At 36.3% G+C, this 17,046-nt stretch overlaps 1 protein-coding gene across 1 annotated transcript; it reads right to left on the bottom strand.

Annotated features, from left to right (window-relative positions):
* Nucleotides 1-11,057: 11,057 nt before the first annotated feature.
* LOC122910322 (keratin-associated protein 19-6-like) lies at nt 11,058-11,249 on the bottom strand. The gene has a single exon (XM_044254971.1). It carries the CDS (start codon nt 11,247-11,249, stop codon nt 11,058-11,060), a length of 192 nt encoding a protein of 63 aa, XP_044110906.1.
* Nucleotides 11,250-17,046: the final 5,797 nt, after the last annotated feature.

Below are 17,046 nucleotides of genomic sequence, written 5' to 3'. Positions count from 1 at the left end.
TGGCAGAAGTCCAAATACTTCCCATCAACTTTTCTATCTCCTGGTTATTTAATCACAGATGAATCTAGATACCACTCTGAGGGGATCTGAGGGAATAACTCTGATGGAGTTATTTACCAGCTGACCTTAAAATAGGGAGATTTTTCCTCAATCATTCAAGTGAGCTCAGTGTCATTACATGAGCTTTTAAAAGCAGGAGAGGAAGGCAGAGAAATGAGGCAGAAATGGAGGTCAAATATTAAACCTGTAAGGAAGACCTGACCTGCCACTACTGCTTTTGAAGGTGGAGGAAAAGGGTTTATGAGGCATGGAACACCAGGGGCTTCCAGAGGCCGAAAAAGGAAACAGGACTTCAGGCCTGAACCACAGGAACTAAATTCTATCACAACTAGATGGAACTTGGAAGCAAATTCGTCTCCAGAACCTCTGGAGATGAATGCAGTCTGCCAACAAATTTGTTCTGGCATTGTAAGACTAAAGAGATAGTCATGTGGGCCATTTTGTGCCTGGATTTCTGACCACAGAAACCACAAGATCATAATTTGAGTCATTTTGAATACTAAGTTTGTGATTATCTGTTGCAGCAGCAATAGAAAATAAATAAATACTTGGTTGATATTTAACTCTCTGTTCTTAATTTTTCAGTGGGATTGGAAAGAAGCTATAAATTGGATGAAGAGTAAAGCAGATTGTGTTAGAAGTTTAAAAAATGATGAGGAATGCAATAGTTAAATTTTAGACAATGACAAAGTGAATTTGGTAGGAAAATGGAGAATTTCTGGTCATGGCTGAATGCTACTTGGGACTTGAAATTGTAAGTTTAATAGACAATTCAACAAGGCTGTACTTCTCTAGGCCAATGCTCCTGTAAATGAGCAAGCATGGAAAAAGCAGAGTTAAACAAAAGTTGGAATTTCAAAAGACTGATACCATCAGTAAAGTGAGTTGAGAGATATAAGGATGTAGGAAAGCCGTGATTAGAATACCGTACCGTCGGGCGCCTGGGTGGCTCAGTGGGTTAAGCCGCTGCCTTCGGCTCAGGTCATGATCACAGGGTCCTGGGATCGAGTCCCGCATCGGGCTCTCTGCTCCGCAGGGAGCCTGCTTCCTCCTCTCTCTCTCTTTGCCTGCTTGTGATCTCTCTCTGTCAAATAAATAAAAAAAAATAAAATCTATAAAAAAAAAGTTTAAAAAAAAAAAAGAATACTGTACAGTTGAAAATACTATCTTGATAAAAGTGAAATGAGAACAAGGGTGATATACAGTAGACATTTGATGGGATCCATAGTTTATAGTTGAAACAGTTGACAAGAATAGTTTTTTTGTTTTGTTTCATTTTGTTTTAGTTTTTTTGTTTGTTTGTTTGTTTTGGGGTTTTGTTGTTGTTGTTGTTTTTAATGAGGTAGGGATGCCTGTGTGGATCAGTTAGTTAGGCAGCCTGCTGTTGATTTTGGCTCAGGTCATGATCCAGGGTGGTGAGACTGAGTCCCACTCAAGCTCCACACTGACTATGGAGCCTGCTTAAGATTTTTCCCTCCCTTTCCTTCTGTCCCTCCTCCACCCCTGCTCACGCATGCATGGGCTCTCTAGGTAAAATAAAAATAAAAATAAATTAAACATGAGGATAGTAATACAAACCCCTAAAAATGGGAAGTAGAAACCAAAAACAGTTGAAGATTGAAGGCAGAGACCAAGGAACATAGGAAACCTAAGGGTATAACAAGAGGCTAACAGTGGTAAAACAAGGGAAAAAGGATTAATTCAGTGTCTAAATCCAAATGTATAAAAAAGTTTTCAACAAGAGTAAGAATAAAATCTGAGAAATCTGTATCTTTTGAAGTGGCAGAGACAGGACCTTAGGCAGAGTTCCGTCAACAATTGAACACCCAAGAAGACAAATACCACTCAAGCCCCCAGAACACAGACAAATGCCTTTCCCTTAGACGTGTAGTTAAGGCAAGGAGATAATGCACATGAAGGAAAAGCCCTCTCTCATTTAGCAATGAAGATTATTAGTGGTCAGTAATTATATTATAGATGGGGAAATGATAAGTTAAAATTTGTATTTGTGGGATAAGAGGGCAAAATTTTGGAGGATATTAGAAATATCAAATTTAATTGGTTCTCTTGTGTGTCAAGTCAGACAACATCATTCTGAGCAAGATCAGATAGAATAAGCATTAATTTTAAAAACTTCTGTGGTCATTATTTTTAAAAGACATTAACAATAAAAATAATCATATCTATGGACAAATATTGACATGTGTTTGTTTCAGAAAATTATTATTTAGGTTTTGCAAAAAAAATACACTGGAATGTATATGAAATTCTTTAACATGAACAAAACAAAATGAAACCAATTTGTTATGTCAGTGAAGAAATTTTATAGGGAAACAGACACAGAGCTGTCTATGAACCAATGAAGCAGCAGCTCAGTTCCAAAATGCAGCCTTTTTGGAAAGAACTCATTTCTGTGATGACGTTCTCTTGAGAGGAATGAGTCTTTCTTGCCCTGCTTTCTTCCAAGTGCTTCTGTAATGGTGTATGACGTTAGCCATCTTTGCAGGTAATGAAGTGAAAAAGAAACCTGACTTTGAAGACAGGAAGTTTAAAAAAAAAAGTCATAATTTACACTAAGAAAAAGTTTGTATTGTTTTAGTGATTGGCAGATTTTTCAATAGAACCCAGAGAGTCAATATCTTCTATGAAGAGGGACAATGTATTACATGGAGCACAGGGGGTGGTGCAAAAACAATGAATTCTGTTACACTGAAAATAAATTAAAAAAAAAATTCTAATTTCAAAAAAAAAAAAAAAATGGGACTATAGTGGCACTAGCATTAGTTTACAATAGCCAGTATAGGCAGAGCCATTGCCACAGTCACATCTCCAGCTTCCAAAATAGTCAAGGTGATAGCTTAGATTGCCAGAGTAATTGACATGGAAACTCATTACTAAAAGGATCTTGGAATTAAATTTCTTTGTTTTTCCCAAGGGTCAGGAGCTATTGGACCAACACCTGTGTTGCTCTGAGGTCCCTGGGGCATCTGAGACTATTCTCTACTACCATATTTAGATATAATATCTGGCTTTTTTGGCACCTTGCTGGTACTGTACCATGCTGGCACAAGGCTCTTCTCTATTGGGAATAGTGACAAATAAAGTAGTGACAACCCCTACTCTTTGAAGTGTCCTCACCTTCAAATTTTAAACAGTTAGAAGATGAGAGTCTTTTTCCTAAACCCATTATAATATAAGCTCAAAACACATCAAAAAGAGGGGTGACTGGGTGGCTCAGTCGGTTAAGCAACATACTCTTGATTTAGGCTCAAGTCATGATCTAAGGGTCATGACATCAAGCCCAGTGTTGGGTTCTGTGCTCAGCATGGAGTCTGCCTGAGATTCTTTCCCTCTCCTTCTGCCCCTCTCCCTGCTCACACTCTCTCTCTTTCTCTAAACAAATAAATAAATAAAACCTAAAAAAAAAGACACATCCCAAATATTCTTCCTTTTTCCTAGTTTATGCCGTATTTAGTCATTTGTAAGATAAGCTAGTTTTCTTTTTAACTATTCTACTTCTTTCTGTGTTAGTATCTCTAACTGGTATGGCACAACTGGTGAAAAAAATCTGGGGAAATGTGATATTTCTAATTCATTTATACTATAATTTTATGCTTTGATTCCCTCAGAGATCTGCCTTTGTTTAGACATTGTAATCTGTGATTTTTTTTTTTCTCCAAAGACTCCATTTATTCATTTGACAGAGAAAGACCACAAGTAGGCAGAGAGGCAGGCAGAGAGAGAGGGGGGGGGAAGCAGGCTCCCTGCTGAGCAGAGAGCCCAACACAGGACTCCATCCCAGGACCCCGAGATCATGACCTGAGCCAAAGGCAGAAGCCCAACCCACTGAGCCACCCAGGTGCCCTGTAATCTGTGATCTTGATAAACTCATTTATTCTAGAGTTCTTTTGCAGATATTTTAGGATTTTCTACATATATAATCAAGTAATCTGTGAATAGGGAGAGTTTTATTACTCTTTTTTCTAACATATATGCTTTTAATTTCTCTTATTTACCTTATTTTACTGGCCAGCCTTCCTGTTGATATTAAATATGAGTACTCAGAGTGGATATATTTTCTTGTTTTTAATCCCAGGAAGAAACATTCAGTCTTTCACCGTAAAGTATGATTTTAATCAGGTTCATTATAGATATTTTTATCAGAATGAAGACATGTTCTTCTATTCCTAATTTGCTAAGAGACTTTTTTTAAATGTATGTTGAATTTTGTGTGTTAAAAATTGTTTTCTGCATCAGTGGAAATGATCATGATACAGAACAATTTCGCTTTTCCCAAAGCTCCCTTATACTATCACTTTCTAGTGATACCAACCTCCTGTCCACAATCTTGTCAACTGCTAATCTGTTTATTATTACTACAAAGTAGACGTTTTAAGAATATCAAATAAGTGGAATTGTACACTATGTAATCCTTAAGACCGGCTTATTCAGAACTACGTCTTTGAGATTTTTGCAATGTTATCAATAGTTCCTTCCTTTTCACTGTGAGTAGAACTCCATCATATGTATGCAGCACAGCTGTCTAAATAGACTAATATTTGAAACCTAGTTGGCTGTTCCAGCATTGGGCTGCCACCAACAATGTTGCTATGAACAATTTGGGCATTTAAATTACTTTTAAATATTTTATTTAAAAATGCACACCAAATTTACCCTCACTGAGGAAACATAGCTTCAACTCTGAAAGCAATTCCAAAGATGTACCAAAATTATGATTACAGAAGAAGCCAAAATCACTAACTACATATCTGTTTAGCACCTCAAAGGGAAGATTTTTTCAGAAGTATATAAATCAGTATATATTTATAAAGCCACTATTAATATGACTTTAGAGTCTAATTTTGTATGCCAAGTGGTACTCTTGGCTGCAGCAAAAAATGGCTTCATGCCGGTTCTATCAATGAGCTCTTGCTTAGATTTTCCAAATAACACATGTATTCTTTTTCTGATGATTTACAATATTACTCCCTGGTGCCAAAGTAATGTCTTCTCCTTTGGCCTCATTATTAAAGCAGCCAGCTGGACATTGCTTCTCACCCATTAGATTCCACAGATGGAAGTCAGATCCTAATCTATTGTGCATGTAACTGAAGAAAAATAATAACATGAATTGTGAATGGTCTTACTAGAACCCTGCTTGTGCAAGTAAGGAAGAGAGGATATCCTACTCTTCTTCAGGATGAGGACTCACAGGACACCAACATATTTCTTTAAATATAAATAATCTTCACCAAGTTCACATCTACAATTACTTTTTTTTAATTTATTTGACAAAAGAGAAAGATCACAAATAGGCACACAGAGAGAGAGAGAGAGAGAGAGAGAGAGAGAGAAGCAGGCTCCCCACTGAGCAGAGAGTCCAACGTGGGGCTTGATCCCAGGACCCTAAGATCATGACCTGAGCCGAAGGCAGAGGCTCAACACACTGAGCCACCCAGGGGCCCCCACATCTACTCTTTATCTCTTGTCTGGTTTGTTGATTCTTAGACACTAACCTTGACGTTTCTGATACTTCTTTGTAATATCACATTTATTATATGGCAGTCCTCCAATAGAAACTTTTAGTCTAACAATTCTGTCATGCAAGGCTGGCAGCAGCTGTCATAGCCACATTCACTCAGGGCTGTACCTACAGCCAACAAAGGAAGGACCTAGGTCTCTAAACTGGCATGTCCACAGCCATAGCCCAAGAGACCACAATAATTGCTCTTAGTAGCTCATTCTATCAGGAATAAAATGAGAAGATAATTTGTTGAAATAAGTGCATGGAGGCAAAATCCATGTTTGCTTTTGTTTTCATTTTTTTTTAAATCAAAGGTCATTAAAGAAATGAAACTTACAATGATCATTCATTCCTAAGTTGTATAAACATCACAATTTTTAATTAATTACTCAATTAATTAAAATAAATAAGTAAATAGCATTTGAACATCCCAATTCTATGATGAGGAATCAACTCCAGTTAACTATCAAAACCACATGAGAAGGGCACTCCACACAATTTGCTGAGGGGAGATGAAAGCATCTAGAGATTAACTCGTTCAAACTTACAAGAGTTAGGGAGTAGTAGAGCCAAACCTCAAATCTCAAGCCTCTTTAACACCAAACCTTGATGATTAAGTGTGAGTCTATTTTTCCTCAGCTTTGAAGAACAAGTATAAGTTGTCTGAAGACATAAGTACGACAGAGTAAGCTGTTTTGGAGACATAGCTGTTGAGTATTTGGACCTATTAGGCTAATAGTGAATTTTCAGTCTGCAGTCTACTTTGTCAAGTCTGCCTCTGGTACCCAGGCATCAGTTAATCTAGACAGTAATTCAGTAGAAGCCAGAGAACCAACTACTAAATGGGTGATACCTCCATACCCATACCCAGAGCCACATCTATAGACCCGTCCATGGAAACCACCCCATCCACAATCAAACTCACAGCCCAGGCTTCTCTTCAGGAATTTCTGTTGTTGCTCATGGTGTCGGGAGTGAAGGATTTCACTGGTTGGACAGGGCAGCCTGCATTGCAATCTATGTGGGAACTTCCATATCCCTTTAAGAGTGAGAATAAGGGGCACCTGGGTCGCTCAGTCAGTTTTGCATCTGCCTTCAGCTTAAGTCATGATCCCAGGGTCCTGGAATTGAACCCTGCAACAGGCTCTCTGCCCACTTGGGAGCCTGCTTCACCTGCCCCTCTGCCTGCCCTTCTGCTTACCTGTGCTCTCTTTCTCAAATAAAATTAAATATTAAAAAAAAGTAAGAGTGGGACTAAGAATTCTTGAAGATACATCAAATTCTTCTGGTAAAATGTGCACAGACAAGTTTATAAAACCATTCCTCTCATATTTGAGAGAAGGTCTGAACTTGCATGTAAAGCACTCGGTTCATTTTCTTTTTGTTTAGCTTGCATTTTTCAAAACAAATCTGTGGCTATGATAAAATGATATTTCTATCTTCAAAGTACTCCTTTTCTACATTTCAGTTTTAAAAACAGGTTTCATAACACCAAGTAGTTCTCTTATAAAATAACAATTCTTTCCAGCCATTAATTATATTATCTTTCTAAAGTACTTCTTAAATATCACCTGTTATCCACATCACTTTTCTTTTATCATTAAATAAAAAGCACAGAATTTACTCAGGAAAGTGATAAAAAACCATGATCCTTTTTTATAAAAGTGGTGAAAATGTATCAGTCTCCTAATTTCCTTTTATAGTCAGCCACCAGTTTTAAGGCATAATTTTTATATCATCTTAAATTTTTCCAAATGTGTGGAGCATAACAAATAGCATGGAGGACAAGGGGAGATGGAGAGGAGAAGGGAGTTGAGGGAAATTGAAAGGGGAGGTGAACTATGAGAGACTATGGACCCTGAAAAACAATCTGAGGGTTTTGAAGGGGCGGGGGGTGGGAGGTTGGGGGAACCAGGTGGTGGGTATTGGAGAGGGCACAGATTGCATGGAGCACTGGGTGTGGTGCAAAAATAATGAATACTGTTGTGCTGAAAAAATAAAAAATTTTTAAAAAATTTTCCAAATGTAAAAAAATAAATGAATAAATAAATAACAGTATGCAAACCAATACATCTTAAGTAAAAAAAAATGATAATAATAAATGGCTTAAAAATAAGTTTGCAAAATAAAGGATCCATGAATGAATACATACATTAACATTTATTAGACAAAATCAAATGCTCTTAATAGCTGGAACATTTGCAAAAGTCTTTATCCTTTTGCCTCTAACTTTCTCAGGCAAACAATAAAAGAATTAGAAAGTTTTGTTCTTCCCTAAAGTTCTTAAGATCTAGTTTTATTAACATTAAGAAAATCTAAGAGCTTAATGTTAAAAAAAAAAATCTGTGGAGGGAGTGCTTGTAATTGTTAGACCGAAAAAATTGTTGGAAATATTAACAATTAAGGGCACCAAGGGCCCTGTTCATGGGAAGTGGATGTAGAGATTGCTTTAATCAAGTATTAGGGCAGGCTGGTTCTGAAATAATTCTTCAATTACCCAAACATATACCCAGCAGGAATTTGTTGGAACAATAGAGTTGCTCAGGATATGGAAAAAAAGCTATTATGCCAGAAGGCTTACCAGCTACCCTGCTTCACCCCAAACCCTGAAAAGACTAACTTATATTTTAAATTACCTGGATTCTTCTAAAGGATCATAGGCTAAAAAGGATCACAACTAAAAAGGAGCATTGTGAGTTAATTATTCCTTCTAGTTTTTCAATTTTACAAATCTTGTAATGGAATTTATGTAAGAGAGCTGTAAAAGATATGGCTTCAAGGCCCAAGACATGGCTTTACCCAATTATCTCCTATTGAAAAATCAAAGAATAAGTTGAGAAATTCTAGAAATGAGGGAAGTATAATTTTGGTGGGGCATAATATTTATGTTGTTATTTCCAAGAATAGACAATTGAAAAAAGCCTGAAGTAGGCTTTGGGGGTGACTAGGTTTGCCTAAGAGGTGAGCTGAAAGACGTGGAGGAAAGTATGCATCATCTTATAAAGGTGACATCTCTTTGACAATGCAAATTTAAGGAAAGATCTTGATTTGCATAGTTAATTTGAGCAGATAGTAAAAAATCACAAACCAGTTCTCTGAAATCAATTATAAGCTGCCTTGGGCTAATGTCTCTGCTTTTGTTTATGAGGCTGCTTGGTTGTACATATTTATGAGAGGATATAAATTAAAACCACAAGCTCTCTAATGGGCAGTTATAAATGACCTTCTAATTGTCAGGTGAAACACAATCCATTCTAAATCAGTCATCATCTTCTCTCCTCGAATCTCTCAGTTACAGAAAGAAATACTTAGAATTGGGAAAAGAATTTTAACACTAAGCCAAAACTCTAATGGTTGAATCACTGCTCCTAGTCAATCCTCTGCTGACTTACATAATCTAAATAAAGTAATATTAAGCAGAAAATATTGGTCACTTTACGGGTTGACCTATGCCCCCACAAAAGATATATTGAAGACCTCACCTGCCCACCCTATACCTGTGGATGTGAAATCGGGTCTTTGTAATTGAAGCAAGTTGAGATGAGGTCAAGATACGTTCATTAGGGTGGGCTCTACGTCAATATGATTATTCAGTTTGGCTGGTGTCCATATAAGAAGGGGAGATTTGGACACAGAGACAGAGAGTCATAAAGGGAGGGAGACGTAGCCACACACAGGGAGCCTACAGTGTAACAATGACTGCAGAGATTGGAGTTGTTACTTCTGCGCCGCAAGCCAAGGAATACCAGATTGCCACCATACCACCAGAAGTTAGGAAGAGGCCAGGGAGGATTACAGCCTTGTAAAGAGGGAGTACAGCCTTGCAAACACCTTGAGCTTAGACTTCTAGCTTCCAGAACTGTGAGATAATAAATTTCTCTTATTTTAAGATACCCGGTTGGTGACATCTTGTTACAACAACACTAGGAATTTTTTTTTAAGATTTTATTTATTTATTTGGCAGACAGAGATCACAAGTAGGCAGAGAGGCAGGCAGAGAGAGAGAGAGAGAGAGGAGGAAGCAGGCTCCCTGCTGAGCAGAGAGCCCGATGCGGGGCTCAATCCCAGGACCCTGCGATCATGACCCAAGCCAAAGGCAGAGGCTTTAACCCACTGAGCCACCCAGGCGCCCCACAACCCTAGGAAATTAACACTATTACCTACTGTTCTATACACCATGAGATATAGTTTTTGTTTGCATACATATGCATGTAGTGAAGGGTAGGTTTATTTTGTGACAGTTCTTGATAGTAAAAATTATGGTCAGATTTAATTGATTAAAAGTGTATCAATGAAGTTAAGCAACTTGTCTTATGTCATACAATTAGTAGGGAAAAGAGAGCACAATGCCAGCCTGTTTGTCTCCAAATACTTTATTTATCCACTCTTCTAACTACCCCTTAGAGTTGTTTGAAAACTTAAAAAGCTTTTTTATACTTTAATTCCTGTGTTTTGGAGTATTAAGAAAATTAAATGATCATATATATATATATATATATATATCTTGCAAAATATCTGACACACCATAGGTTCTCTTAATTAATTCTATTTATGCAATAAATATTTATCAAACTCATGTTTTGTGCAAGGCACAGTTCTAGAACCCTGTTCATGCCAGGTTTAGAGCAGCTTAGCCTCAAATCACTTCCAAAGGCTCTTCCTTTCGTCTTCGGTTTTTTTTTTAGTTCAATCATCCTTCAGCAAACTACATATAAATCTCTAGGGAAATAAAGACCGGCAGTCTCTCTCATTGTTCTTTTGCTACAGTTTAAGAGAAATTAAAAAAAAAAAAAAAACACAGTCGTATATGGTAAACCGTCTAGGACAATCTCTTTCAAATCTGTGTTCTTCTTTCTTGCCAAACCCCAAATTACTTCAACTTCCCTTGTTATCCTTCCCTGTCTGGTAATTAAAAGCTTTCTTGTTGGCCCTGTAAAGAACTATCCAGCTTCCAAAAATCACTAAGAAGAAAAAAATGCATTTGCTTCCTATAGGATGATTTTTTGTTGGAAAATAGGTAGAAGTGTTTAAAGAAACCAGAGAAAAACTTAACTTTTAAAGCTGAGGTCAAAAGAAGAGACTATTCTTTTAACAAAAATATAACACAAAGTTCTCTGGAGAGGTGATCCCTGAAAGAGTAATAATCCTAAAGCACAATAATCGGTCCATGCGGTAACTTTAAAAATTAGCAAACATTGACACGAGATCAAGTAAAAGGATATAGCTTTATTGAAAATTAGCCACAGAAATGCCACAGGCGATAATCTGTAAAATTCCCAATGAATTCATGGAATGAGGTGGTGGTGGTGGTCAGTTTCAGGGCTTCGGTGTGAGTTCTGGTCCTTTTCACTGTACATAGAGCCAGATGGTCAGAGCAGCATCTGAATTTCAATGGACAGAGACAGACTTGAAAGAATTAGCTGTAGGGTGGTATTAGAGTTCTGAAGTCCCAAAGCAACAGTCTTTTTCATTTTCAATAAAAGCCAGAAAATCCATAACCTCCATAGCATGATGGACGGCAGCAGCCATATCTGTGGCCTCCCCAGCCCCACCCTAGGCCTCTGAAGCCACTGTAACCACAGCCATAGCCTAGGCCATAGCCACAGCCCAGGCTTCCACATCGACAGCCCAGGCCACCATAGTAGTTGCCATAGTAGTAGCTCATAGCGTCAGGAGCTGGGGATTTTGTTCGATATGGACGTGTGTTTCCCAAGTGTGAATGTTGCCATGTGCCCTGGGACTCTTATATTATCTCCAAAAAGGGTGTGGCAATAAAAACAGACTTGCATAATCTTCATTCCATGGCCGCAATGACATGAAAAACAGACTCATTAATTTCTTTGTTTTCTACTTTAGGACAATTTACACAGATTCCAATGAAATATGCCCTGGCTGCGTTAATGATGATCACGGTATCTCTAAAGCGTACACGTACAATGACGGCCATCTGTAAACTCCTCTAGCCAGACATCATAGCATCTCATCTCTGTTCTGAATGATGGAGACATTCTTTACTGAATGAAGTCAGTATCGTGGGAAATTATAGCTAAGTTTGCAGTGAGGCTGAAAAAATGTTGGTGATCCTTGTTCAAAATCCCCAACTATGTCACTCTTCTAGTTCTAATATGTCAAATATGTCACTTTTCTATTCCATTAAGATCTCAAACCATTTATTCTTTTCTTACAAATATTGAATTGCTTAAAAGTTTGGCTGTCATCAGTTTTCTATTCTTTTTGTAATATAAATTGTGGGATTTTTTTTTTTCACAATACACTCAAAAAATAATTCCCAAACCACTGTCAGTGAATTTGGTATTGAATTTCATTTCACTGTACCTGACTGGTCAGAGCCATGAAAATCCAGCATATCTTTTTCTTTTGGCACTTGACCTTGAATTTCCAAAATCATCAGCAAAGAAAAATCATAAAATACTCTCACCAACACAGGACTCTTGTTTTCATTCTTTAGGAAAATATAATAGAAATGCTATGTCCACTTACCATTATGTGCTACTTGTCTAGAACCTTTTGGATTTATTTGAGACGAAAAAAAAAAAAAAGGTAAATGAGAAAAATCAAACGTCAGTAAGAATAGTTAGACTTCCTCTGTTAGTTGTGTCCAGATAGGACCACATCTCCAAGATTCATTTATAATAAAAGCATCTACAAGACAAGAAGCTAAGTTATTTAATGGATATTAATCATAAGCACTAAAAAGATAACAGAAAACAACCTTGTCGTTGGGTCAACAGGAAACATTTTTACATTCAAACCACTAACTGTGAATTTAAATTATGCACCGATTATTTCATAAATGAAATAAATATTCATTATTCATTAAATGAAAGAGGTGTCAGTATTATAAAGCTCCATATATCTAAGAGATCCATGAGCAAGTCCTCAAGCAACTTAGACCTTTTGAGCCTCTAATGTGAAATGTCCTAAAAAGACACCAATTATATCACTTCCTGCAGGAACTCTCAGACACAGGATTGACCCAAGGTGAAATGCATGTGTGATAGAGAGCCTATCTCTTTGACCTACTAGGAAATAGAAAGACCAGAATTTGGGTTGTTAAAGGTAACAAAATTTCATTTGGAAGATATACGAAGTACAAGCTTGGATTTTGTTATGTTGTTGTTTTTTAACAGCTATGTATTTTTTCTGAATAAGCTACACCAAAAAGACTGGCAAAATAACTTAATTACATGAAATTAGCAATTTGAAAACACTTTCATGTACATAGCTTCCTCTGGTCCTATGCACAACTTGCTGAGTTTGGGCAGGAAAATGTTATTTTCTTCATTCTTCATGTTTTCATTTTCTTCATTTGCATTTGGAAATAGAATTATGCACCTTCATGATCGTTTTTGAGAGACTAGGAGATTTTCTTTAAGTTATATAAACAAATAAATGAGAATTTATTGTGTGATTCATGTCACTTCACTCCTACTTTAGATTAGTTGAAAGGAGTGCATCAAACATTAACTTTTAAAAATCAAAATATAATAGTTAAAATACAATTTGGTTTCTAAAGAGGATTTGGAAATCAACTGTTAATGCCTTGTCCAATTTTTAGCTAATACTTTAATTCTGTCATTGGAGGTCCTAATCAGTCCTAATCAATATGCTCTTTGGGTCACAAAATTCTATTATATTAATGACATTTTTTCTTTTAACAAATATTCACTGAGCATCTGTCTGTGTTGGGCAATGTATCAATACAAGGGAAATAAAGACAGCCTGACCTCAAAGCATGTAAAATGAGAGAGACTCTATTTGTAAATACCGCCAATCCACAACCACTGTGTATGTTGAGCATTAACAAGTCTGTTCCGTATTTCTCCATTCCAGCAAATAAACATCGGATGGCTCATTTTAGATCCAAATTAATTGTCTCAGTAAAAAAGTGTCAATTTTATCTCACAACAATTTTACACACTTCATTATTACAAACACAACTCATTTTATTGTGCTTCACTTTTTTGAACTTTTGCAGATATTGCATTTTTTTTGCAAATTGAAGGTATGTGGCAACCCTACATCAAACAAGTCTATTAGAGGCTTTTTTTTTTTCCCAACAGCATTTGCTCACTTCATGTATCTGTGTCATAATCCTTGCAATATTTCAAATTTGTTTCATTATTATTATATTTGTTATGGTGATCTGTGATCAGTGATTATGACTCATTGAAAGCTCAGATGATGGTTAACATTTTTCAGCAAAAAAAGGTTTTTTTTCATGAAGGTGTGTCTTTTTTTAGATACAGTGCAATTTTACACTTACTTGTATTATGTAAACGTAACTTTTACATGTACTAGAAAACCAAAAAATTTATTTGCCTTACTTTGTTGCCATATTTGCTTTATTGTGGTGGTCTGGAACCAAACCACAGTATGTCTGAGGTATGCCTGTAATTTAAAAACCAAAACCAAAACCAAAACAGCCTACATTCTTCAACAACTGAAGTTTTAGAAAGAGTGCTTTTTTTTTTTTTAATTTAAGGTAATTTCCTTATCTTCGACTTAAAAGAAAATAACCAGCAGTAACATGAAATCTGTTTGATGAATGATAAAATTTTTGTCAGTTTTATTTTCAATCCTATAAACTAAAAATTTTAAGACTAAATGATTTATAAGTTTCCTGGAACCCAGTGTCCCAGCAGGAGTGAATATGTGAAAATTAAATATCAGGCAGATGCCTCTAAGAAGGTTATCAAATGACCATCGTGTAGGAAAAGGCAGCTAAACAATAAACCATGTCATATAAACCAAACAGTATTATTGCCATCATTATTAAGAACTTGTTTGATATAAACACAGCATGAACTATCCAGAGGAACATGGTATAATTTCAGTTTATTATTTCATCTTTTGATGTGACTGTCATGTCAGATCTTGCCCAGATCAGAAGATCTTCCAAGTTACAGAATTCTTGTACTAATTTCCAGGTGGTGTGGCATGGAGTGCAAAGTGTCTGAAAGCTACCACGAAAACATTGTTCTCTGAAAAGACAGGTAGAAATGGCCATCAAACATTGCTGTAACACAGTTGGGTACCATGTAGAGCTATGGTTCTCCAGGGAAAGTTTTGAGTAATGAAAAGGCTGGTGACCTATAACAAACCTATTAAAAACAAATTATCTAAGAACATACCCCAAGAAACTAAATTGGTCACGCACTCCCAGTATTTTTAATTCACACTTACTTTGAGAAACAATACATTTTGAGAAGCAAGACCCTCATTCTACAGGTGAGAAACAGAAAGCCCAATTAAGTAAATAAACTTGTCAAGGAAACAGAATATACTTTCATATAGAGGTATACACACACACACACACACACATACGTATGTATGTATTTTTATATATTTGTATACATTTTATTTTTACATGTTTATTTTAAGAAATAAAACTGACCTGATTAAATATAAAGAACATTAGAAATTTCAAAATTCAGTGTTTGGTACAGGGTTTTTTTAAATAGTATTTTTTGTTACTTACATGTTATTATACATTTTATTTTATATCAGCTCAATGTTTAAAAATACTTTCTTTGCTCACCATAGATTTATGGTCCCATAATAAGTCTCAGAGTACAAACTATGTTATTGAAATAAAGTCTGCAATTTATTTTCTTTTAAGTCGTAAAAGGTGAAGTTCACAGTATGATGTTTTAAAAATGAAATCATGTGGAAAAACCACTGAAAACAAATGAAAGGTAGGATATATGAAAGCACGTACAGGTTTTGTGCATCCTGTCTTCCCATGTCCTCAATACCTCAAACATCACCCAGTGCATTGTGACAAGCGGTGAAGCTTTGTTGGATCAACTCCATTACTGAATCAAAACTTGGTTGAATCAAAACACCAATTCAGAAGAAAGAGTAACATTCTGATTGAAATCCCATTAGCCGATTAGAAATGTACAGAAATTAATTGTTTAAGCCCCACTTCCAATACCGGTTAAATATGTTTATCTAAAATATTTAAAAATGCAGGTTACATGAGATCACAACAGATATTAGTGACTAAACACTGGTGGGTGAAATCCTGATCCAATGGAAAGATTCCAGATTCTTCTAGAGAAAGGAATGACTAGCACCATCAGGAACATGCAATGTGCTTGATTGGTCACCAAATGAATTACATAATTTTTTTCCCTTATAATAGTACTTTTAAGTATTCATATTGCTTATAATTATTTAATTTTGTCCTCTATCACTTCCTCCTGGATTCATAGAAGAGCCTCCCCCATGGTCACACTGCCCCAAGAAAGGACCCTCATCTGATCTGTTCTTCATATTGCATCCAAATGAATGTTCCAAAAAAACAAATCTAATCATTTCATTGGTCAGCCATTATATCTTTAAGTCACTAAAGAAGATTAAATTCTTAAATTCACAAACAAGGTTTTTTATCACCAAACTTATTTTTCTCCATCACATCTCATTCACTCACAATTGACTATTTATTTCCCTTTCCGCCATATATAACAAAGACATCATTCTACTACACGCTTTGGAGACTACAGGAGCTGATCCTTCATTCTGGAGTTCTCCTTTGTACGTCTTCACCTGCCTTATCCCAATGAATCCTAACCCTAACCCTAACCCTAACCCTAATCTAAAGCAATCTACACATTTAATGCAATTCCTATCAAAGTACCACCCATCTTTTTCAAAGAAATGGAACAAATAATTCTAAAATTTATATGGAACCAGAAAAGACCTCGAATAGCCAAAGGGATATTGAAAAAGAAAGCCAAAGTTAGTAGCATCACAATTCCGGACTTCAAGCTCTATTATAAAGCTGTCATCATCAAGACAGCATGGTACTGGCACAAAAACAGACACATAGATCAATGGAACACAATAGAGAGCCCAGAAATAGACCCTCAACTCTATGGTCAACTAATCTTTGACAAAGCAGGAAAGAATGTCCAATGGAAAAAAGACAGCCTCTTTAATAAATGGTGTTGGGAAAACTGGACAGCCACATGCAGAAAAATGAAATTGGACCATTTCCTTACACCACACACAAAAATAGACTCAAAATGGATGAAGGACCTCAATGTGAGAAAGGAATCCATCCAAATCCTTGAGGAGAACACAGGCAGCAACCTCTTCGACCTCAGCCGCAGCAACATCTTCCTAGGAACATCGTCAAAGACAAGGGAAGCAAAGGCAAAAATGAACTATTGGGATTTCATCAAGATCAAAAGCTTTTGCACAGCAAAGGAAACAGTTAACAAAATCAAAAGACAACTGACAGAATGGAAGAAGATATTTGCAAACGACATATCAGATAAAGGACTAGTGTCCAAAATCTATAAAGAACTTAACAAACTCAACACCCAAAGAACAAATAATCCAATCAAGAAATGGGCAGAGGACATGAACAGACGTTTCTGCAAAGAAGACATCCAGATGGCCAACAGACACATGAAAAAGTGCTCCATATC

The sequence above is a fragment of the Neovison vison genome, chromosome 6, assembly GCF_020171115.1.
Source record: "Neovison vison isolate M4711 chromosome 6, ASM_NN_V1, whole genome shotgun sequence".
Taxonomy (NCBI): domain Eukaryota; kingdom Metazoa; phylum Chordata; class Mammalia; order Carnivora; family Mustelidae; genus Neogale; species Neogale vison.
This window is presented reverse-complemented; position numbering and strand designations above follow the sequence as displayed.